Source organism: Erpetoichthys calabaricus, chromosome 10 (genome assembly GCF_900747795.2).
Source record: "Erpetoichthys calabaricus chromosome 10, fErpCal1.3, whole genome shotgun sequence".
Lineage (NCBI taxonomy): Eukaryota > Metazoa > Chordata > Cladistia > Polypteriformes > Polypteridae > Erpetoichthys > Erpetoichthys calabaricus.
Window position 1 is genome coordinate 141,737,432 of NC_041403.2, and position 24,636 is coordinate 141,762,067.

The 24,636-nt window shown below is 38.5% G+C and overlaps 1 protein-coding gene across 1 annotated transcript; it reads right to left on the bottom strand.

Moving 5' to 3' along the window:
- Nucleotides 1–877: 877 nt before the first annotated feature.
- pigu (phosphatidylinositol glycan anchor biosynthesis, class U) lies at nt 878–24,636 on the bottom strand. Its single transcript, XM_028812012.2, has 12 exons — nt 24,477–24,636; nt 23,740–23,804; nt 23,198–23,257; nt 20,589–20,651; nt 20,024–20,133; nt 19,727–19,827; nt 19,126–19,223; nt 11,040–11,194; nt 2,879–3,022; nt 2,545–2,669; nt 1,656–1,798; nt 878–1,063 (listed from the first exon to the last, which is right to left on the bottom strand). The coding sequence occupies exons 1-12, from the start codon at nt 24,604–24,606 to the stop codon at nt 950–952; spliced, it is 1,308 nt and encodes a 435-aa protein (XP_028667845.2). The 5' UTR covers nt 24,607–24,636; the 3' UTR covers nt 878–949.

Below are 24,636 nucleotides of genomic sequence, written 5' to 3' on the forward strand. Positions count from 1 at the left end.
AGACAAAGCTAAGACGACTGCCAGTTAGTGCACATTAATAATTGGTAACCAGTTTCTTATAAGACTAGAATGAACACAGAGGCCTGTCGAATTCTCTACAGATCAGATCGCAGCCATGTGTCTCTTGTCTACAGTGGGCCAGGTAATGACCACCAGTGTGAATGCTGGGCTGATGTGTGTTAGGAAGGACACGTGAGGTTTTCTCTTGCGGCCACATCTGTGCAATTCCTGGTGTTCTGCAGGTTGTGACCCTTGCTTTTGTGCAAATATTAGGAGTGCCTACCCAATTAAATACTCATTTAATTCTTACCATATACTGTATGTATAACTGACCCATTAAGGGAAGATGGACACTTCTTTAATCATTCAGATCAGACATTTCATAGCATGAATGAAGTTGCACAGAGAAAGATCCCTACTGGAATCCTATTGATTATTACTCCATACTCTCTATTTTTTTGCTCTCAATATTGATTACAGAACTGACCATACATAATTTGATGATTCATCTCTTACATAATGGCTCTGTAAAATGAAAGCAGTGTTAATTCTACAAGCTATGCAAGGTTTACATGAGACTTTGGTATTTTAATTGCCAGTTGTTGTAAGTTGTTTTGTAGTGCCACCTGCTGGTACAAATGATGCATCACCTCCAGCCTTGTTTATTGAGTAATCTTTCTCCAATGCCTTATCCCTGGAAGGGTCCTGGCCAATCAAAATGCAACTTTTTTTCCCCCTCAGAAGGTTATGGAAGCAGAATCGGAGATAGATGCACAGTTGAAGGTGGTCTCCTCAAGAAATCACCACAGGATCTTTGCTTCAGTGGCAAAAAAAAAAAAAATTGCTGAAGTAATACTTCAAGAGTCATGCAAAATAATCACCGATAAAAATGTTTAATTTTCAAGTTAGTGAGTACACTTGACAGTTAAAAAAAAAAAAAAAAAAGTCCTTATTTTAAAATCAGTGTCTCTTCTGTGCCATCCTTTTTCTTGAGGTATAGTCCATGAATGAGATGATGTTCACGTCGCAGGTAAGCATAAAAATAATCAGAGACTAGCAAAATCTGTAAGCAGAAGAGAAAGTTAACATGAGAGAGAATCAGGTGCGAGTATGGAGCAGCTGAAACGAGAAGAAGGCCACTCACTGGCTTAAAGAGTTTCAGCATGGGAAAGGCGCTATTTAAATAAAATACTTGTACTTTTAAGGTGGATAATATATCTGTCTGTCTGGTTGCTATGTCTCCATTAAATGCTGCGTGGAATGGGAGTTGTGAAAGCAGTGCTAGTGTTTGTGATGTACCATCTGTTGAAAAATGCAATGCACTTTAGTACAACACACATAACAAAATACATTCCAATAGATGGTGCAATGCAAATGTTAACTTAAATACACCCAACAGAGAGTAACCACTAGCCGGGCAGAAACTGGCTTAGATGGGTGGAACAGCTAGTTGATAATTATACTGTAATGGTTAAACACTGTGTGGCTACTGGAGTAGAAGTTCTAATGCAAGCCTTTGTGATTAGACATCAACAGATGGGTTATGCAATAGTGAAGGTCCCTCAAAGCCACCTTTACCATCCATCATGCTTCTGTGATAATACACCATCTCTGGTGGCATGGCACCTGTTCTTAAACCAGGAATTTCTACATACCTGCCCAACATTGAAGGCCAGTGTTATAGCGTAATAAAAATTGGAGTTGGCGCTTCCAGCGTAGATCCACAGATGCCAGAGGACTGGAAATAACACTGAACAGGCAATCAGCACGATGGAAACTAGGAAGATGTTACGCAAGACTGCAAAAGAGTTAAGTAACAATGAGTCTCTTTGTCAGTATGGATGTTCATCCAGCAATTATGGTTCTAAGTCAAAAATGTACGAGTTAGCAACTGGTTCCTGAACCACAAATTTCAGGGGCCAAATGCAGTGCTCTTCATTTTTACTTCTACTACCCTCTTCAATCTTATGCAGGTCTTATGAAGGGAGGATTGAAAAATACCTTGAGCAACTAATTCATATGTAATCTATAGACCCTGTAATAAAAAGCAGACTCTGAAAAAGTTTATTTATTTGTTTGCTACTTTGAATTCTGCATTACTTTACTGAACACATTACATACACATCATTACGTTAACTTCACATTTGCAGTCTGGGGTGATAAATAGTAACATTATACAATGTTGTTGACTGTTATACCTGCACTTTTAACTTGCACTGTGTTTTTATCACTTTTTAATTTAATATTGTTTTTATCAGTATGCTGCTGCTGGAGTATGTGAATTCCCCCTTGGGGATTAAGTATCTATCTATATCTATCTAATTGAGTGTAATTCCAGCAGATTTCCCTGTGAAATGGATGCTTCAAGGATTGCATTTTCATCTAAGTGTAAATGCTTTGCTGTACTATTCACGAAGGAATTTTGTCTGTATGAAAATCTGACGGGGAAAAATGCCTTTTGCTCACAATGGATCATTGTCACAGTTCAGCTCAACACATAGTACCCCCACTAAGAGCAGTTACAATAAATTAAGCTTCACTTACATCTGTAGAGGTGGTGCCACAAAGGGAGGAAAGCCATGTAGAGGGATATGTCACCTACTGTCGGATAAGACTTAAAGATGGAAATGACTGCTATCTGCATGAACATCAGAAAGATGGGATGCTCTCTAAAAAGAAAAGAAAAAAAAATGCAATCCTGAACATACAAAATATCCTTAAAAACGTGTGTTACTCCCAATTTGCCTAGAACGGCTTGTACTCATCTCAAGACACCTTTGACTCTTTTCTGATTTTAAATTTAAATAGGTTAAAAAAAAAAAAAATCACATTGTTCAACATTGTGAATAAAAAAAAGATGACAAAGGCAAAAACTCACTTCAGCTTGACAGACAGAGGGATGGTGTAGAAGACAACGTTAATCTGAAATACGCAGATGAAAAAGGGTCTGAAATGTTCAAACATCTCAGCAAAGAAATACCAAAAAAGACCAATATTGGGTGTCAGGTCTGGGACTGAGAGGCTGTAGGGATGGAGAAGAGAAAGACAAAAACATGAGTCGTTAGCATTGATCCTGCCACGAGGTATTCTTTATAAGTTAGATAAAAAGTACACAATAATTATTCTCTTTTCTTTCTTTTTTTAAAAGCAAAACAGGAAGCCGATTTGGTTTTCCTTCCTGTACATTTGAATCAGGTACACAATTACTATTTTTTTCTCTACTAGAGTTCTGCTCATATTTCTCTGGGGAAGTTGCAGTGTATTAGTTGTTTTTTGCTGCAATAGCTACCAGTCACAGAACAATACAGTCATTTAATAATAGTTTCTATTGACCATCTGCTGGCTGCAGTAAAAATCTGCCAAGTGATGGGTGAAACAGTGGACCTTGACAGAAAATGGTGCACAAGTCTTGTACTTGCATAACACTGACTTATGAATGATGCTAAAGATCCTTGGATGTCAGCTGATGGTTCAATTCTACTTTTAAGCAAAAAAAAAGTGTTAACTCAGGAAGCAGTACCATCTATTAAACAGCTGTTCTATTCTCATATTCATGTCATTAGGTGCACTGAACAGAGCTGGGGTGACAGCACAAACAGTGCAGAACTCCCATGTGCAGTTGGCACCAGTCAGCTTGTTGTAATTTAGTTTATACAGTTGATTATCCCACTTGAGATAATGTTGCACTATTCTGAAATTCAGTGTCATGCACCCAATTTAATGGGGTTGGGGGGGGAGGAGGAGGGGGGGGGGGGGGGCACGCCAGATACTGAAACCAAAGGTTCACATACTTTTGCCACTCACAAAAATGTAATATTCGATTAATTTTCCTCAATAAATAAATGACTGTGTGTAATATTTTTGTCTCATTTGTTTAACTGGTTTCTCTTTATCTACTTTTAGGACTTGAGTGAAAATCTGGTGATGTTTTAGGTCATATTTATGCAGAAATATAGAATATTCTAAAGGGTTCACAAACTTTCATGCACAACTGTAACCTCCAACGACTGATACAAACTCAAAAATGAAAGTCCAGCAACAAACTGTTTTAATTGGTTTTAGATCTTTTAAGTATCCCAGCAGTAATATGGTCTGATTTGTAAATGATGATAAGGAAAGGATTGTAGAGAGCATTCTCAAAAATAGATAACCAAGCCTGAACAACCTACTGGTAGATCTCTTCTGTTCAAGCCCACCCACAGCCTTGTATCCCTTGTCAAAGATCACAGGTTTGGGTTCAGCTGGATATCCAGAATAATCAGGTGGTTTTTATAGACTAAGTGCTCACGTCTCCATCTCCCCTTTGTTTCAATCACTAATCTCCTTTTTGATTTCCTACATAAGCTCCACCACTCTCTACCCGTGACCATTTCTCCTGGCCCCTTTCCAAACTTTCCACATTTCTATTGCCAGAACTCCCACTTTAAGGTGATGTCACATTACGTGACTTCTAGTCATTAAGTATGACAGACTGCTGTTACTGATCTATTGGCTGCACCATGTCAGTTTATAAGACTGAAAATCACTTGCCATATCACATTTAGGGATTGCAATCAGACCTTTCAGCACAAATGTGCTCACTCCTTTTTGTGACAGCCAATAACGGGTTGCCTGATGAAGTTGGGGCTGACTGAGGAATATGTGCAATATCAGATGCAATCTTTGCCCCTTTTTCTTTTTTTCCCCATTCTGTCATGGTACATAAATCTAATGACAGACAGACAGACAAGTACAACTTCTAAGTTTGTGAGGTCCAAAATACCAGTGTTCCTTTTTCTTAATTGCTGCATTATATGAATTGTACTTCCAAATGAGCAGTCTTTGGTTGTCAGTTCTAGTACACACAAGGCCTGTCCCTATTACTAACAACAAAATCAAACCAGTTTGATTATATCTGAGCAAGCTGCAGGTTAGTTGGTCTCAGTCACTGGAGTATGACACATTAGGTGCCTCCGACTTGCTAGGATTACATAAATGCAGACTATATATATATATATATATATATATATATAATTATATATATATATATATATTACACACACACACACACACTCAAAAATGCAACTAGATAGATGAAATTTGACATGTGGTTGTTAATACAGATGTACAATTTTGGTGTAACTTTTGAGCCAAATCCATCAACCAGAAGTGATACTTTACCTGAACACACTCGATTTTTTTTTTTTTTTTTAAATTCATGCAGCTGCGGAGTCCAATTTATTCAACTTTACTTTTATAATAATTGTTCAATATATTATTAATTTGATTTGATTTGTTGGTAGTTCTTTAATGTACATAATATAATCATTGTCTTGCGGTTTACTCCTCAAATATCCATCCCCATATCCGAGTACACGAGAAAGTCTAGGGGAAACCACTACCGACTTTTGAAAATAAAACGGCACTAATCGAGGGACTGACTAGGTTATCATACAAGATCAGCATATTGTTGCTGACCAATCACTTTTGCTTTAAAAACGTTTAACAACGAAGCAATACAAACCTTGTAAAATTCCTGAGTTGGCAATGTCTATACTGAACTACAGGTAGGTAGGCGAAGACAGACTACCAAGTGATGAAAAGCTAAACATACTAGTGCGTTTTTGTATTTATGCTGCATTTATTCATTTATATTTTTAGTTAATATTCATCACTCTTAATATTAGATATTGTGAAAATAATCCAATAGCAGAATTATTTTTAAAATAACTCTGCATTTTTTCAATGATTCTCTCTCTCTCAAAACAGATAGTTGAAATATCATATTTTTTTGTTCTTAACATCAGCCATATCATACATATTGCATACCAGGATTTTTTCCTGCCTTGCATCCAAACCAGGCTCCAGGTTTCCTGTGATCCTGCTCTAGATAAACAGGTTTAGATAATGTTGTATATATTATTCTTAATATCAGATGCTGTCTTTGTCATTTTGTGCCTGTCCATACCTACTCTTATTCTGCTCATTATGGGTTTACTGTTCTTATGGTGAGCTATTCAAGTCTCACTGCCCCTAACCTTCACATTACTGGCTTGTTTTTCTTTGTTTCCCTCCATACAGCTAGGTGAGGTCTGCACACTAATTTAAGTCCAAGAGCCCTGCTTTTCTTAAGCCCTCTAATTTTCATGATCACACCTGTCAGAATACAGTAGATTATGTTTTCTGATTTTTGATCTTTCCAGGCCTGCAGGTGGCAAAATCCGGTCTATACATTGTTTGTGCCTGAGATGGAATCAGATCAATATGGTTGGTAGAAAATAAAGCCCAGTATCTGAGATTTTTGAATGCAACATTGAAGGCATTCATTATAAGCACATTGTCATTGGAGCAGAATATGTTGTGTACTGTAGACATTTAGAGTAAAAAAACCATCAAACCTTAAAATTCTCCTAAATTTTATTACAAATTGGCCCATTTGGGGCAATAAAAGGAAATGAAAAAAAAGTGCCAACAGTCAGCGCAGATTTGTTCAGCACAACTGACATAGAAAATATTTTAAAAAATTATAAAACTATATAAAATTGTTCATATACAGTACCTGGTTTTAATTCTGATTTGTTTTTATCAGACAAAAACAAAACCAATAGTAAACTGTTGGGTAGGTGTAGTAAGCTTCCACTAACAAACTCGTTAAGTGAACAGTTCTGTCTCATTGTGACACAAAAACTAAACCCCATAGTAGCTCTTTAACCATACTAAAATTAATATTGAAACTAATATACAGTGAGGAACATAAGTATTTGAACACCCTGCGATTTTGCAAGTTCTCCCACTTAGAAATCATGGAGGTGTCTGAAATTCACATTGTAGGTGCATTCCCATGGTGACAGAATGTAAAAAAAAAAAAAAATTCAGGAAATCACATTGTCATGTTGGAAGCCCAACCAAGACCCTTCTTCAGTGCTCTGACTGAGGGAAGGAGGTTGTTGCTCAAAATCTCACAATACATGGCCCCATTCATCCTCTCCTTAATACAGTGCAGTCATCCTGTCCCCTTCGCAGAAAAGCACTCCCAAAGCATGATGTTTCCACCCCCATGATTCACAGTAGGGATGGTGTTCTTGGGATGCAACTCCTCCTTCTTTTTCCTCCAAACACAGCAAGTGAAGTTTAGACCAAAAAGTTCTATTTTGGTCTCATCTGACCACATGACTTTCTCCCATGCCTCCTCTGGATCATCCAGATGGACATTGGCAAACTTCAGACGGGCCTGGACATGTGATGACTTGAGCAGGGGAACCTTCCGTGCAATGCGTGATTTGAAACCATGACGGCATAGTGTTCTACCGACAGTGACCTTTGAAACCGTGGTCCCAGCTCTCTTCATGTCATTGACCAGCTCCTCCCGTGTAGTTCTGGGCTGATTCCTCACCTTTCTTATCATCTGTGACACCCCACGAGGTGAGATCTTACATGAAGCCCCAGTCCGAGGGAGACTGACAGTCGTTTTTAGCCTCTTCCATTTTCTGACAATTGCTCCAACAGTTGATCTATTTTCACCAAGCTGCTTGGCAATTGCCCCGTAGCCCTTTCCAGCCTTGTGCAGGTCCACAATTTTGTCTCTGGTGTCTTGACAGCTCTGTGGTCTTGCCCATGGTAGTAGTTGGAGTCTGACTGACTGTGGGGTGGACAGGTGTCTTTAAAGAGCTCAGGCAGGTGCTACTAGTTAAGATTACTAAGTGGAGTAGAGGTGGACTTCTTAAAGGCAGAGTAACAGGTCTTTGAGAGCCAGAATTCTTGCTGATTGCCAGGTGTTCAAATACTTATGTGCAGCAGTGCAATACAAATGAATTCTGTACAAATCATACAATGTGATTTCTTGAATTTTTTTTTTTTTTTACATTCTGTCTCTCACAGTGGGAATGCACCTACAATGTGAATTTCAGACCTCTCCATGATTTCTAAGTGGGAGAACTTGCAAAATCACAGGGTGTTCAAATACTTATGTTCCTCACTGTGTGTGTATATTATATATGCTCCGCCCCCTGCTCGCTTCGCTTTTAACAAGTGCATAACTGATGCAACCATCTCAAAAACTACAAGAACATGTGCAAATCAGAAACCGTGGGTGCCAGTTATGCTGCCTTTAGATCAGGGCTTCATGTATAAATGGTGCATATGCATAAAAATGTTACGTATGCCTGTATTCACACTCGCATCGCAATGTATAAAAACTAAAGCCACGCACATTTGCATGCCAGCTCAGTCTCTTGTGTACACAAGTTCTCTGCTCGGTTTTGCAAACTGACGGCACCGAGATTCTTTTTTAGATTCACATCCCTGATGTGGCTTTATCAAAAAACACTGGAATTAACCGCATATTGTTTATTAGTTTAAGGCATTTGATTGTAATCAACCCGTAACCATATAATGATGCACAGAATGGCCAAACTATTCCAAATACCATCATTGCTTTTGCGTTGTTACTTTCAATGCACCACTGAATATTTAACCCACTGTATCCAAGTGTGGAATCACAGCTCTACAGCAGCTGTTCAGAAAGAGGATTATCAGGATACAGCATCTGTGCACATAGCTGTGCTACTCTATTTGAAATTCACCCATACAGTATGGCAAACGCTTCAGAGCCTTTCCTGTAGGGACCTCGCGGTTCAGAAACAGTTTCATCCCAAGAGCTATAAATGCACTCAATCATTCCATCAAGTGCTCCTGGTAGAACGGTTTATACTTATAAGTACAATCATCTCACTGTAAACATGCACTTCAGTTATAATATTGCACAACCTGAGCCACTTTATAAAGCGTGTATTTACATATGTAATATCATGAATGTAATGTATTCTGTGTCCTGTCGGCATAAGAGAAAGCTCGTTTAAAAAGCATGTAGTGATTCACACACAGTACATAGAAGAGCACATAGAATACGAAGCATTTAACGTGCTACTTTAGCTACGATGGGATTTGAGAAACTAGTAAATAAAACAATTTTAAGATGAAGTTTAGGACATTCTACTTTAGTGATTAATCATGTAGTTTATTTTAAGTGGAAATTTTGAGATTAAAGTTGATATTTGTTTCCACTGTGTCCCTAATTTTGTTTCTCTTTTCTCTGTACCCTAATACACTTCTGTATGACACTCAGATGGTGGGCCACGACTTGCCTTTAATGGCGACTTTGATATCTGACCACTTTTTATTTATTTTGGGCACTATACAACTTTCTGAACTTGAACTGTCACTCAATCAACTTCCTTTTGTTGTTTATATCATTGCTTAAACCAACAAATAGTACATTTTTTCTTGCCTCTACTTTGTATTTGCTGAAATTCTTCATCCCCTCCCCCCATGCTTTTGCCATTGTCTTTTCACAGAACACAAAACATAAGGGGCTATTTACAGTATATTGATTTGCATATTCAAAGAGGCATAATTCTGGGAGGAGTCGGGTTGGGGCGGCAGGTGTGTGCACGAGCATTATATGATATGCCTCACTTCCATATATTCTACAGAACTTCCACGACCAATTTTGACACCCTGAACGATCTACATCTTCAATGAAGTCCATTCCTCCTCAGAAAGCACAGGTACTGTGCTTGCCCACTGCTAATACGAGGGACTTTGATGGAAGTAAACCCAAGCAAAGCAGCCAGGCCAGACAACATACTTAGCCAATTGCTCAGGGAAGTGCAAACCAGCTTCAACATTTTCATAAGGCAGGCAGTTGTCCCCCTGTGCTCCAAAACTACCATCATCGCCATACCCATGTCAAAGACATCCTCTGTCTTTTGCCTCAATGACCATCACCCTATAGCACTCATACCTGTCATCATAAAAGTTGGATTTTCCACATCATATGACCTTCTCCAGTTTAACTATTGCTAGAACCATTCCACTGAGTATGTCATTATCTGGTCTTCATCTGACTCTGTCCCATTTGGACAAATGAGACACTTATGCTAGAATGCTTTTCATTGACTTCAGTCAGCTTTTAACACAATCATCCCTCAGAAGCACACCATGAAGTGGTCTCTAATAGGCTACAACACCTCCTTATGCAACTGCATCCTGGACTTTATGACAGACAGACCCCAGACAGTCCACATCAGAAACACTATCTCCACCATCACGCCGAGCACTGGTACATACCTTCCCCCACTCTTTACAGGGGCACCATCAAGTGTGTTCTGACCAGCTGCATCACAATCTGGATTGAGAACTGCAGTGTCTCTTATTGTCTTACAAAGGATAGTGCACACAGCAGAAAAAAAAATACTGGTACCTCTCTGCTCTCCATTAAAGACATCGTTACAAAGTGCCACATCCAGAAAGCCTAAAGCATTGTGAAGGACCATTCCCATGGTCTCTTTATCCCACTTCCAACAGGTAGGTTCTACAACATCCAAGAATTCTGCCAGGTTCGTCAACAGCTTCTACATCTTGGCTGTTTGAACTCTGTGCTACCTTCAGATCTGCTTCTACTAGCTTTCACAGTACATTTTTACACTTGTTATTACTGTTTTTTTTAATATTAGTTAGTATTTTATATTACTACATTTCAAATTGTTATTAACTATTCACTTACCCATTACTATTATTAATCTATCAATCGTTTTATAGTATAGTATGGTACTTATCTTGTACTTGTCATGAGTCTATGTATATGTTACACTGCTGTTTCATGCCACTGTATGCTGCAGTACTGTGTCTAGATGGTATGTGAATAAGGCCACTTGATTTGAAATGAGATTCATCTTTTCAATGTGTTTCTCAGCATGTTGGTTGCAAATGAAAGACAATATTTTAAGATGCGTGTCAAAGATGGCCATGGTTTCTCAGGTGAGTTTTTTGTACAATATTTGAGCTTAAGGGCTTGATTTTAACAAGATCTATCAGACACTGTTTGCAACAATTAATTGGGTTTCTTGTTTGTGTTGTCCAACACTGTAAATAGTGGTATTCTCTGTCCTGCTTTACATTTAGCATTGTTCATCTGCCCATATAAATGAACTTTGTAATTAGTCATACACACTTGTATTTCAAAAAAGACATATGCATCACAAAAGCAGAGATTTACTTACATAAATCCATAGACAGAGGTAACGAAGTCCCAAGAGCTGAGGAGGAAGAATGAAAGGCAGGTGATCACTACTAGGCTGCCCAGGTACATTGAACCATATTGAGAAGTGAAGATCCAAAACCTTGGGCTGTGAATGCTGATAGGTATGAACTGCCTCTGGAACAGAAGTTTACAAAACATAAGTTTTGTCTAATAAAGCAACAAATCAAATCTTAACATCCCCAAAAGTTGTCTTTGGTAGAAGTACTGCCTGATACTATGCATCTTTGGTATTTTGTCTGCTTTCCTTGAAAGAACACAGAAGGGAACAAAACAGGTGGGTGGGGTTTCTTTAGTTATTAGAATTTGTGTTTATCATAAGAGAATCTGCAGAAAGACTTTATGAGGGACAGGACATCCAGCATGGTATTTCTTGTCAACATTTATTCACTATGTCCAAAAAAACAAAGTGACAGACCTTAAAGGGCTATGTTCAAATACATTTCTTTGTGTGTATAACATCCATTCATCTTCAACACCCACTGTATCCTGAACAGGGTTTTGCAAAACTACAGCCTATCCCAGCAAGTACAGGGCACAAAGCATGAACAATCCCTGGACAAGGCACTAGCCCCATGCAGGGTGAAAACACACCCAACACTACATTCTTAAACCTGCCTAATCAAATTTAGTACAGTTGGCACAAAATCCTGGATAAAATGCCAGGCTACCACAGACCCACATTTCCACTCGCAAAGGGATAATTCAGATGTCAATTATCCTGCCATATAACTTTGTGAAATTTATCCTTACAAGCTTTGACCTGTGTTCTTGTAACTTTACAGAAGCTTATAATATAACCGCTTTCATCACTCTTAATTATTATTACCTTGAAAATTCAACTGTTGATGTGTCAAATTCAGGGTCTTTTATGTTGCATGGTTTATTTCTCTCTCTATACTATAAAAATATATAAAATTATATATTTTATATACATACAGTCATGAAAAAGTCTGGGAACCCCTCTTAATTCTTTGGATTTTTGTTTATCATTGGCTGAGCTTTCAAAGTAGCAACTTCCTTTTAATATATGACATGCCTTACGAAAACAATAGTATTTCAGCAGTGACATTACGTTTATTGGATTAACAGAAAATATGAAATATGCATAATAACAAAATTAGACCGGTGCATAAATTTGGGCACCCTAACAGAGATATTACATCAGTACTTAGTTGAGCCTCCTTTTGCAAATATAACAGCCTTTAGACGCGTCCTATAGCCTTTGATGAGTGTCTGGATTCTGGATGGAGGTATTTTTGACCATTCCTCCATATAAAATCTCTCTAGTTCAGTTAAATTTGATGGCTGCCGAGCATGGACAGCCTGCTTCAAATCATCCCACAGATTTTCTATGATATTCAAGTCAGAGGACTGTGACGGCCATTCCGGAACATTGTACTTCTCCCTCTGCATGAATGCCTTTGTAGATTTCGAACTGTGTTTTGGGTCATTGTCTTGTTGGAATATCCAACCCCTGCGTAACTTCAACTTTATGACTGATTCTTGAACATTATCCTGAAGAACTTGTTAATATTGGGTTGAATTCATCAGACCCTCGACTTTAACAAGGGCCCCAGTCACTGAACTAGCCACACAGCAGGATGGAACCTCCACCAAATTTGACAGTAGGTAGCAGGTGTTTTTCTTGGAATGCGGTGTTCTTCTGCCATGCAAAGCGCTTTTTGTTAATAATCAGTCCAAAGCACTTTGTTCCAAAATGAATCTGGCTTGTCTAAATGAGCATTTGCATACAACAAGTGACTCTGTTTGTGGCTTAAGTGCAGAAAGGGCTTCTTTCTCGTCACCCTGCCATACAGATGTTCTTTGTGCAAATTGCGCTGAATTGTAGAATGATGTACAGATACACCATCTGCAGCAAGATGTTCTTGCAAGTCTTTGGAGGTGATCTGTGGGTTGTCTGTAAGCATTCTCACAATCCAGCGCATATGCCGCTCCTGTATTTTTCTTGGCCTGCCAGACCTGGGTTTAACAGCAACTGTGCCTGTGGCCTTCCATTTCCGGATTACATTCCTTACAGTTGAAACTGACAGCTTTTTGTAGCCTTCCCCTAAACCATGAGACTGAACAATCTTTGTTTTCAGATCTTTTGAGAGTTGCTTTGAGGATCCCATGCTGTCACTCTTCAGAGGCGAGTCAAAGGGAAGCACAACTTGCAATTGACCACCTTAAATACCTTTTCTTGTGATTAGACACACCTGTCTATGAAGTTCAAGGCTTAACAAGCTAATCCAAACAACTTGGTGTTGCAAGTAATCAGCATTGCGCAGTGGCAGGCATTCAAATCAGCAAAATTACAAGGGGACCCACATTTTTGCACAGCCAGTTTATTTACATTTGATTTAATTTCATACAACTAAATACTGCTTCACTAAAAATCTTTGTTCGGAAAACACCCCAGTACTCAGATGTTCCTAGGAAATGAGACATACCACTGTTATCTTTTTTTGTTGAAAGTACAGTAAAATTATTATGCAGGCTGAGAGGGGTTCCCAAACTTTTTCATAGGACTGTATATATATATATATATATTATATATATATATATATATAATATAATATAATATAATATAATATAATAGAGAGAGAGAGAGAGAGAGAGAGAGAGAGAGAGAGAGAGAGAGAGAGAGAGAGAGAGAGAGAGAGAGGTTTGTTTTTCAGTCAAAAATCAATACGTGCCCTTCGAGCTTTTAAGTATGCGAAGCGCCGTGCAGCTTGTTTCAGGAAGCAGCTGCACAAAAGATAGCAACGTGAAGATAATCTTTCAGCATTTTTAGACGAGCGTCCATATCGTCTAGGTGTGCGAACAGCCCCCCTGCTCAATCCCCATACGTCAGGATCAGAGAGTCAGCGCAAGAGAGAGAGAAAAGTAAGCAATCTAGCTTCTCAGCCATCTGCCAATAGCGTCCCTTGTATGAAATCAACTGGGCAAACCAACTGAGGAAGCATGTACCAGAAATTAAAAGACCCATTGTCCGCAGAAATCCGCGAACCAGCAAAAAATCCGCGATATATATTTAAATATGCTTACATATAAAATCCGCGATGGAGTGAAGCGCAATATAGCGAGGGATCACTGTATATATATATATATATATATATATATATATATATATATATATATATATATATATATATATATATAAAAAAACAGCCTCAGTCCCACTCACTTCTGTCCTCCACTCGAACTTGCAGGTAGAGTGCTACTCAAGCAACAACCCCGAGCGTGACCTGGGCTTAGAATTCTGCCGAGTATTTTTAACCAGATAAACTATCTAGACAATATTCTGCTTCCATCTGGTATGCTTTCTGCTTTCTTTATGCTAATTAAGATAACTCAATAAATATTCATGGTTGGGTGGAGTCTCTGATGAAAAGCACAATGGCAAACAAAAAGGTGCAAAGGCAGTTTTAAAATTAACTGAAACCAAACCACTGCTAAAATCGAGCCATAGTGATTAAAAACGGATGAAGTTTTTGACTGTATGACGACCTGCTGTGATATGCCTGAGGTGCAACAGTAGCTATGTCATAAAATGGTAAAATAATTGCATTCAAATGCAAAGACAAGCAAGACATTATCTCTCCAAGCACTGTTCACAATGCTGCAGCTGTCAATGTAGAAGTCACTTACAGAGGCCTGCAATAACACAAAGGGTGTGTTACTCTTGCAAGTCAGGCACTGACATTCTACCCTCTCGTGTGGAAGCAACAGAGAAAAAATGCATGCATGTAAAGAAATATGCTTCTGTTGTCCAGATTGCAACACTGGGTTGTTTGCTGAGGATTGTTTCAAACCACATCACACAACAGGATGTGTACCAAGTCTGCATCACTACAGCAAACATACCTTTAATACTGTATTTAGGTTGACATTTTGGTATTTACACGTTTCTGTTACACATAACATGTTTTTTCTTGTTGAAAAAAATTCAACATTTTTGGCTTGTTAATCCTGGAATAAACACAATGCTAAAGGAGACTATTTCTACACTGTTAGCATTTTCATTCTGCCACAATGAACACTTACAAAACTTCATCCTAGTAATGTTTTCTGGACCAAAGTAGACCATTATTTCTCAGGCCTTCACTATTTTCTTTTCAAATATTTTACTGAAACAGTGTACGGTGAACAAACAGGTGAAAATGGGATCAAGGTAGCTAGCTGGTCATCTGTTGACTCACTTTTCATCTCATTATTGTTTGACTGCTAAAACTGTCTGAATGTTAAAAAGAAGTCACTTAAATATGACTGGAAAAGTTTGTTTGATTAGTACAACTAATCTCTAGCTGCTTCTCATCCTTGGCAGGGGTACTACCATACTGCAGAGTGATACAGACACTATGATGCTGACCTCATGTCGTTTTTAGTACAATGATGCAGTGAAAAACGATGAGATTACAAATCTGAGCCGGATATATATAAGAAGGAAGTTATTGTAATTAAGTTCATATTGTCACACAAAAAAGATTTATTTTTAAATCATCAAGTCAGTAGAGACTGTTTACAGAGCTACTATTTAAACACTGACAAATGTATGGTAATAAAATTGCAGCTAGGAAATTGCAGTTTTACACTGGGTTACACCAAAGGTACTGAACATGCCAGAAATACCAAGAAATGTCTGACAATATTGCATGTAGTATAAAATATTACTTCACCTACCTCAAGAACCTAGCCATAGATTATGAAAATGCATGACAAAGACATGTTGTTTCTACATCATGCAGCGATTGGGTTCCTTGTGAAGGTCAAAATCCCTGCATAAAATATGTTAAAACAGCTTCCCGATGTATACAGAGACAATGCTAGCATTGTCAGACAATAGGTAAAGTGCTATAAAGTTAGAAACATCAGACTCAAACTGGCTCTCCCGAGAGCAACAAAGGGGCGAGAGAGGAAAAAAAAACCGAGACAACACACACACACACAAAATGGGGCATCATGCAGTCCATGAGACACTGACTGAATGAAACAGTGACTGAACAGCACAAAATTTGTCAAAAAGGAAAAACAAAATTCTGGTATGTTAAAAGGGCATTTAAACACTACATTGACACAAGTGAAAAAAGTTAAACAGAGCAGAGTAGAACAGAGTTTTACTAATATGGGATATTTAACCTTTTGGTAACTAAATGCACCGACAGAAAGGAAAATATTTGTACATTGATTTGCTTAATATATACTAATTAACTATTCATATATGAACTGAATTGTAATGAACGTTAATTCTACTATGTCATATTAATAGATACTTTGAAAACTTGTAATAAGAAGATGAATCAAAGTGAAATATTGAAAACATCATGTGACAAACCCCACTATTTAAGGCATAATGATTTAATGTTGGTTCTATGTGTAAAATGAAGAATAAACTGAAAATGTAATATACTGGGGCGGCATGGTGACGCAGTGGGTAGCGGTGCTGCCTCGCAGTTAGGAGACCTGGGTTTGCTTTCCGGGTCCTCCCTCCATGGAGTTTGCATGCTCTCCCTGTGTCTGCGTAAGTTTCCTCCGGGTACTCTTGTTTACTCCCACAGTCCAAAGACATGAAGGTTAGGTGGATTGGCTATTCTAAATTGTCCCTAGTGTGTGTATGTCTGTGTGTGCATGCCCTGCGGTGCGCTGGCATCCTGCCCAGGGTTTGTTTCCTGCCTTGTGCCCTGTGTTGGCTGGGATTGGCTCCAGCCGACCCCCGTGACCCTGTAGTTAGGATATAGCGGGTTGGACAATGGTGGAATGGATGGATGTAATATACTGGGTAGTTAGGCACACTAGACACCATGAACCAAAGGCACATCTTTAACATAGTGAGCAAGTTGCTTATCATACTTTTGCCCATACTGTAAACACACATATTTAAAACAGCAGTATAATGCACAAAGCACACCAAAATGATGTGCAAAAGAGAAGGTATAACAGTATATACAATACAGTTTAGAAGTATTTTGCTAAGTTTTGAGATTGTTTACTATTCAGGACCAACATATTTCAGCGTGAAACTCACAGTAAAATTAAAAAATAACTCATCATGGCAGGCTTGGACAACAATATATACAGTGGGGCAAAAAAGTATTTAGTCAGCCACCAATTGTGCAAGTTCTCCCACTTAAAAAGATGAGAGAGGCCTGTAATTTTCATCATAGGTATACCTCAACTATGAGAGACAAAATGAAAAAAAAAAAATCCAGAAAATCACATTGTCTGATTTTTAAAGAATTTATTTGCAAATTATGGTGGAAAATAAGTATTTGGTCACCTACAAACAAGCAAGATTTCTGGCTCACAGACCTGTAACTTCTTCTGTAAGAGGCTCCTCTGTCCTCCACTCGTCACCTGTATTAATGGCACCTGATTGAACTCGATATCAATATAAAAGACACCTGTCCACAACCTCAAACAGTCACACTCCAAACTCCACTATGGCCAAGACCAAAGAGCTGTCAAAGGACACCAGAAACAAAATTGTAGACCTGCACCAGGCTGGGATGACTGAAACTGCAATAGATAAGCAGCTTGGTGTGGAGAAATCAACTGTGGGAGCAATTATTAGAAAATGGAAGACATACAAGACCACTGATAATCTCCCTCGATCTGGGGCTCCACGCAAGATCTCAATCTGTGGGGTCAAAATGATCACAGGAATGGTGAGCAAAAATCCCAGAACCACACAGGGGGACCTAGTGAATGACCTGCAGAGAGCTGGGACCAAAGTAACAAAGGCTACCATCAGTAACACACTACGCCGCCAGGGACTCGAATCCTGCAGTGCCAGACGTGTCCCCCTGCTTAAGCCAGTACATGTGCAGGCCTGTCTGAAGTTTGCTAGAGAGCATTTGGATGATCCAGAAGAGGATTGGGAGAATGTCATATGGTCAGATGAAACCAAAATAGAAGTCGTGTTTGGAGGAGAAAGAATGCTGAGTTGCATTCAAAGAACACCATACCTACTGTAAAGCATGGGGGTGGAAACATCATGCTTTGGTGCTGTTTTTCTGCAAAGGGACCAGGACGACTGATCTGTGTAAAGGAAAGAATGAATGGGGCCATGTATTGTCAGATTTTGAGTGAAAACCTCCTTCCATCAGCAAGGGCATTGAAGATGAAACGTGGCTGGGTCTTTCAGCATGACAATGATCCCAACCACACCGCCCGCGTAACGAAGGAGTGGCTTCGTAAGAAGCATTTCAAGGTCCTGGAGTAGCCTAGCCAGTCTCTAGATCTCAATCCCATAGAAAATCTTTGGAGGGAATTGAAAGTCCGTGTTGCCCAGCGACAGCCCCAAAACATCACTGCTCTAGAGGAGATCTGCATGGAGGAATGGGCCAAAATACCAGCAACAGTGTGTGAAAACCTTGTGAAGACTTACAGAAAACATTTGACCTCTGTCATTGTTATATACCCTTTGTTGGCAAAGTATTGAGATGAACTTTTGTTATTGACCAAATACTTTTTTTCCACCATAATTTACAAATAAATTCTTCAAAAATCAGACAATGTGATTTTTTGGATTTTTTTTTCTCATTTTGTCTCTCATAGTTGAGGTATATCTATGATGAAAATTAAAGGCCTCTCTCATCTTTTTAAGTGGGAGAATTTGAACAATTGGTGGCTGACTAAATACTTTTTTGCCCCACTGTGACTGTATTTTAAGAATACAAATACTCAATAACGATCAGAAAAACTAAATAATAAACAGATGTTGTACAGTACAGTAAATGACAATAAAAATCCATCCATCCATACATCCATCTTCCAAATCAGCTTTATCCTGATTAGGGTCGCAAGAAAGCTGGAGCCCATCCAAGCAAGTCTAAGGTGCAAGGCAGGAACAGTCTCTGCACCAATACATGATAATACAAATTTGGTAAACTAACATACATACATGTTAGGTCAACAGGTAATTGTAACTTGACTTGGGTATTTGCATAGGCTTCATCATCCACAACTCTGAATTGGATTAAATGTGTTCAGAAAATGAATGAAGTCTACTCACAAGGATGTGACAAAAATTTGCAAAAACTTACCTGTAACTGATAAAGCAGTGCTGGGGCAAAGAGGGTGAAAGGGTACAAGGACTGGTACGTAGCCAAGGCAAGGAAGATGGCACTCAGTAAGGCACTACCTGGAACAGAGACATGGAAAGGAGATCGCAGGGCTGACTGCAGGTCCTATTTGCCATGACCCATCCACTAGCTCCACTCCACAGTAGATGAGACAATGAAGAGGTAAGGATACTGGAATTCCAGTTTCACCACTTGCCTCTGTGGAAAGGCACCACAGCAGCACTCATAAGAACATATGATAGCTTGTACATGCGAGGAAATAATTCATTTTATCTGCCTTTCTTGATTAAATACTAGAAAAGTAACCCAAGAATGCAGTATCTTATACATGCTCATGTATGAGGATGTAGACTTCAGAGTCCAAAAGAAGGACATCAAACAAACAGCCATCTTTTCCTGGTCATTAATGTTCTGGCTTGTTGGACACTTAATCGTGGAAGCCAAATACTGCTGAGATGTTCCGAATCACTGTAGGGTGAATGGCTTGGGCACCCACTGAAAAATCATGCTCGGCTTTTGTACAATTCAAAATTGCCAAACAACTGGAAATTAGGTGTCCTACCTTTTATTGTGCATAATATGAAAAGTGCAGTGATGGCATTGTTGAGGCCACAGGTGGATTTGGCCACGCAGGAGAGAACTGTAAAAGGGTTCAGTAAATAACTGGAGGAAAAGAAAGACAGAGAGGTGGGCAATTAGGTGTGACTCCAGCAGAACATGTCAGACATAGTAATTTTAAACCCAATTAAGATATATAAGCATTTCATAAGCTAAGACAACGTGATTTTCAAATTTTAAACTCTATAGGAAAAAAGATGTCCATTTCAATCGGCTACACAATTTGTAGTGCCATACTCACAACACTGCCACCTTTATTGGGATGTACATCATCTCTTTGGGAGTCCTGAGGAGCTCAACAACATCAAGGGGGTAGCGGCCAGCTTCAAGGGTGTACTTCTGTTTTCTGAACTGTAAAGGAACATCATATTACATTCTGAAACCAACTTAATTTAGCTTATGAAAATTGTTTCATCTTTGGAAAGGAAAGCTTACATAAACTAGAAGAAAATGTCCAAACTCCAGGCAAACTGACCAGGTGTAGGATTTGTACCCTGGACACTGAATCTGTGAAGCAGCTGTACTAATCACTGGATCTGCTTAACATAATAAATGCAATACTAACAAGGCAAATACAGAAGTGTTGGTGTGCTTACAGAAACGGCACGTGGCTCTGCACTATCTAGATATGGAAATGCAACGTTTAGTCAACCAGAACCACTGATATAAATGAAAGCAAACTAGGTCAACTACGGGATAGGCACACAGCCTTCTTTGGGATTTGAACATGTCATCTGAGAACAAATGGCAAACAATCATTAATTAGCTTGTTCATATTCCAGAGATTTTATAATTGAACCACTTACCACAATTTTGTTATAATCTTGCACAGCCAAGTACAGAGCAACCGCAGTTATGGCATCTGCTATCTGTATAAAAATGAAGGAAAAAAAAAAAGTTAGTTTGTGAACAAAGAGCTGTATTAATATAATGGAGAAAATAACCTTAATAATTCCAGAGTCTAGTAGGTGTGGATGTGTGTCACTCTTGCCTGTCACCTGACTGGCACTGCACTCAACACAAAAAACTCCACAAATGGGTGATAAGCCCACAGGATAGCTCTACTCTACTTTTTCAGACTGAGCCTGACTGCTCCACATGGGTGCCATTCAGATCTGCCTTCAGGAATGGGTCCCAATATGCATGGCACAGGTGTTGTTTGCTTTGGTTTATTTGGGACCATTGTAAGTGTCATTTATTTGCACTGTTCTTTGTTCTCTACTTTGAAACCCACATATAACTGGTAACTCTATCAGAAGCTTTTATATCTCAGAGGGAAAGAAAGCATCTGGAAACTGTTACTAGGGATTGGATGGTCGGATGCGACCAAATTTCATTCTACCAGCTGGGATATCTTTCCTGCCATTCCAGTACTTCAAAACAATCTCTTGATCCTGGCATTTAGTTTCCACTAATTAGTGCTAACCCAAACTTTTCATCTGACTCTAGGCTGCATCATGCTTTTAAAATGAGGGGACTTTAAAACCCTCTGGAATTACTTCTAGTAAAACTCCAGAACCTTTTCCAAATTTGGAAGTAGCAGGTTTTTTTTTTTGGCTAGAGGGATACAGTTAAAAACAGTGCTTTTTAATTGTGAAATTACAAAGGCTGAACCTACTATAGATATGAATTAAAAGCCAAATCAGCTCTCTTAATGGATTTAAAAAATGGTAAATAAATCTAATTCCAAATTACAAACAAACATCTTTTGAATGAAGTTCTCCAAAGCTTTGCCAAGAAAACACACTGCTTCTGAGGTTTAACACCAGGACAAAGACACACTTATGTCGCCCTTTAGTAGCCTGTCTCCATACACTGGGCATGCCATTGCAAAGTCACGGTCCAATTTAGATCATTTTGGTGGAGCCTCCTGTATTTAAGATTGTTTCAAATTAAGCACCAGAAATATATTATATTATGTTATATTAAGAATAGAATTATCTAACAATGTCTAAAAAAGTTAAACACAAAAGATACAAAGAGAATTTTTAAATAGAAATTTAAATTCACAAAAAAATGAAATGGTACAGAAACATTTAATCAAAAACAAACAAAAGCAAAAACAATTAAAAACTAAAACCAAAATATAAACTGAATCAGGAGTGTCCCGGTAAAGGCATTTTCAGACTCACAGATCATTTGCTTTGTGCCAAATCAGGGGATGACCAGTTACTTTGTTTTACTCTCCAGGTAGTTTGGTTGCATTTCATACAACAAACTTTCAGGAGAAACAAAAGTAGCTTGGTCATTTTTGTCCACATCAGAGTAAGATTGGCATATTCAGATCTATCTAGTCAAACTAGATTATAGGGGACAATTGCTCCACACCTGGGAAAAATGTTCCAAATAAGCTAGGCGTGAAAACGCATTAAGTGTTGATAGACATGCCTCGTGATGGGAGGAAGACTATAATAATCTGGAGACATGAAAGGAGGCAAAGATTTTAGATAGAGAATGATGACTTTTGAAACTATTAATTTGGTTGTGGATCAACAGCACATTATACAAGTAAAACGTTGATGCCTGCCATGTATGGCTGATGAGATAGTAGGTTGCTCTACACTGGCAAAAAGATTTTGTAATAAATATCCAAAAAGCAGACATGGACAAATTTGTTAATGCCCCTCCATGAAAAAAGGAGAAACCGCAACTATCTCTGAAATAACATGAAACTGACTAAAGTAATTAGCTCCCATTATTGTTTTTTTTTTTTGTGTATTTGACAAAAATCAGACTTAGAGTTACGATTCAACAGAATATTTCAAATAATAACACAAATGAAAATGGCATGGACACAAATGATGCACAACTTTTAGACACAATCACTGCAAACAAGCAACTTCTGCAACTCTAAGTGAGACTTCTTCACCTGTCAACAGATAGCTAGAGCAGCTTGCTGTGGGCCAAACTGTGTTAAGTTTTTGTTGGATGCAAGCTCCAGACTGCATATAATTTTTGAAAGTAGTCCTTGGCATTTTGCCTACCATTTTCACTATCCTTCTGCCCATTCTGGGATTGATTTTCCTCTTACAGGGAGAGTTATCCCATCTCCGTTATTCAGCACAGACAACAAGGAGTATTAGCATTTTTTATTTCCCCCTATCTCAAGCACTGGGTAAAGCAATTATCATTGCGGAAACTCTGCAGTTTTAGTCCTGCCTGAAATGCTCACAAGGATGAATTACCTTTTCAATAATTTTACAAATGTACATGCACTTTTTCTTATTGCTGAAAAAAAAAAATCATCAGCACTGCATAAAACCAGTTATTAACCAGAAACATAAATGAATTGGTATAAAAGACCAGACATCGTTATGTGAATCGGTTTGCTGGAGACCAATAATTTTTTTTTTCATTTTCAAACAGCAAAATTAAAAAGTCTGTCTGTGTGTGTGTGTCTTATTAAGATACTCACCATGAAGACAATTTCAGAATAGTCAATGACAAAGTGAAACAGGTAAATCACCAGGGGTGTCTGTGAAGGAGAAAGATGACAAAATGGCCATTATCTTTCCATTCAGATAATGCTTCTCTCTGGCATCTTCACCTTACTTATAATTATAAATAAGATAACATTTAAGACATTATGCAGCTGAAAATTACAAACTATAGGGCAACTTCAAGAAAATAAGACTAGTGAGGATTCTATAATTTGGGAAAATCAGATGCTAAAGTTAACTGTTAATTTTTCTGTTAGGCAGCAAAATCTACAATACAATTGTCAGATATTTTAATGATAAGTTTGAATGTGGGAGCACACTACACAAAAATGTCTATTCGTACACCCACAAAAAAGGTCTGTTCATACACTACAGTCCCCCCCCCCCCACCTTATATTTCCTTAGGATACATACTTAACATTAAAAAGTAAGCTTCAACATCGAATACAACTTTTCTCTTTTTATAATAACAATAATAATAAAAATTACAATATGGTTAACCCCTGCCTCTGCTTACCTCATGAAAGACATCTCCAGAATATGGTGATACACCCAGGTCAAGCAGAGCCAGTCCCTCAACAACTGGAGGAAAGAAAAGGGTACCAGAACATTTCCTTTAATTAATTTATTCAACACTTAAAAGCGCATTTTACTTTAAGTTAGAATAGCAAAACGATGCGAAAATTTCACAAGTACAATGAGCGAGGTTTGCGGACGCTTCTGGACAGACAGATGATCTGAGACAACAATAATCATTTTAGTCATAGTGTCAAAAAATCACACTAAAATAAATAAAATAATAGAATTAGAGCCTAGATAACTGTATCATAGGCAGACAGCAGGCAAACTACTGCAGATACAGGAGACGACCCGACTACATTGAAGAAGGAACTTACGGACGGTGTAAGGACAGAAGGAACAATGAAACCAGGTTATTTGGCAAACAAGTGTTAAAAAGATGGGTAAAGTTATTGCCGATGGATTGACTTTAGACAGCCGGGTGCAGATATACATATATTTACCATGCAAAGGAAGACACTAAATTAACTCTGACACCAAATCCATATAATTAAAAATGCAGGCATGCACAAACAAGCATTTGTCATAAGTAACAGGAGGCTCGTCCAGTCTCTTCCGCGGAGTATGCGCGTCAAGCACCGTGTCGAAGAACACTGAGCTAAGAGCCGCACCTGTTATCATCTTTGTCCTCAATCATGATAGCTCCTGCACCCGAAAAAAACAACACATTCCTACCTCTCTTCCAGCCATTTAAGGGAGACACGACTTCCACTCTCTCAGCGATGATTTCAGCCAGGCTTGACCTGAATAACACTGCCCGAACCGTGACAGCGATCAGTAAAACCAAGACCAAGGAGGCCGCCATCTCAGCCGGAGGAAGACGCTCTCCTCGAGT

Coding starts and splice junctions, on each gene's coding strand:
- pigu (XM_028812012.2), bottom strand. CDS start 24,606: ATGGCGGCCTCCTTGGTCTTGGTTTTACTGATCGCTGTCACGGTTCGG. Junction 23,805..24,476: donor CTTAAATGGCTGGAAGAGAG/GTAGGAATGTGT, acceptor TCTTTCCTCCAG/TTGTTGAGGGACTGGCTCTG. Junction 11,195..19,125: donor CACTGCTTTATCAGTTACAG/GTAAGTTTTTGC, acceptor CTTCTGTTCCAG/AGGCAGTTCATACCTATCAG.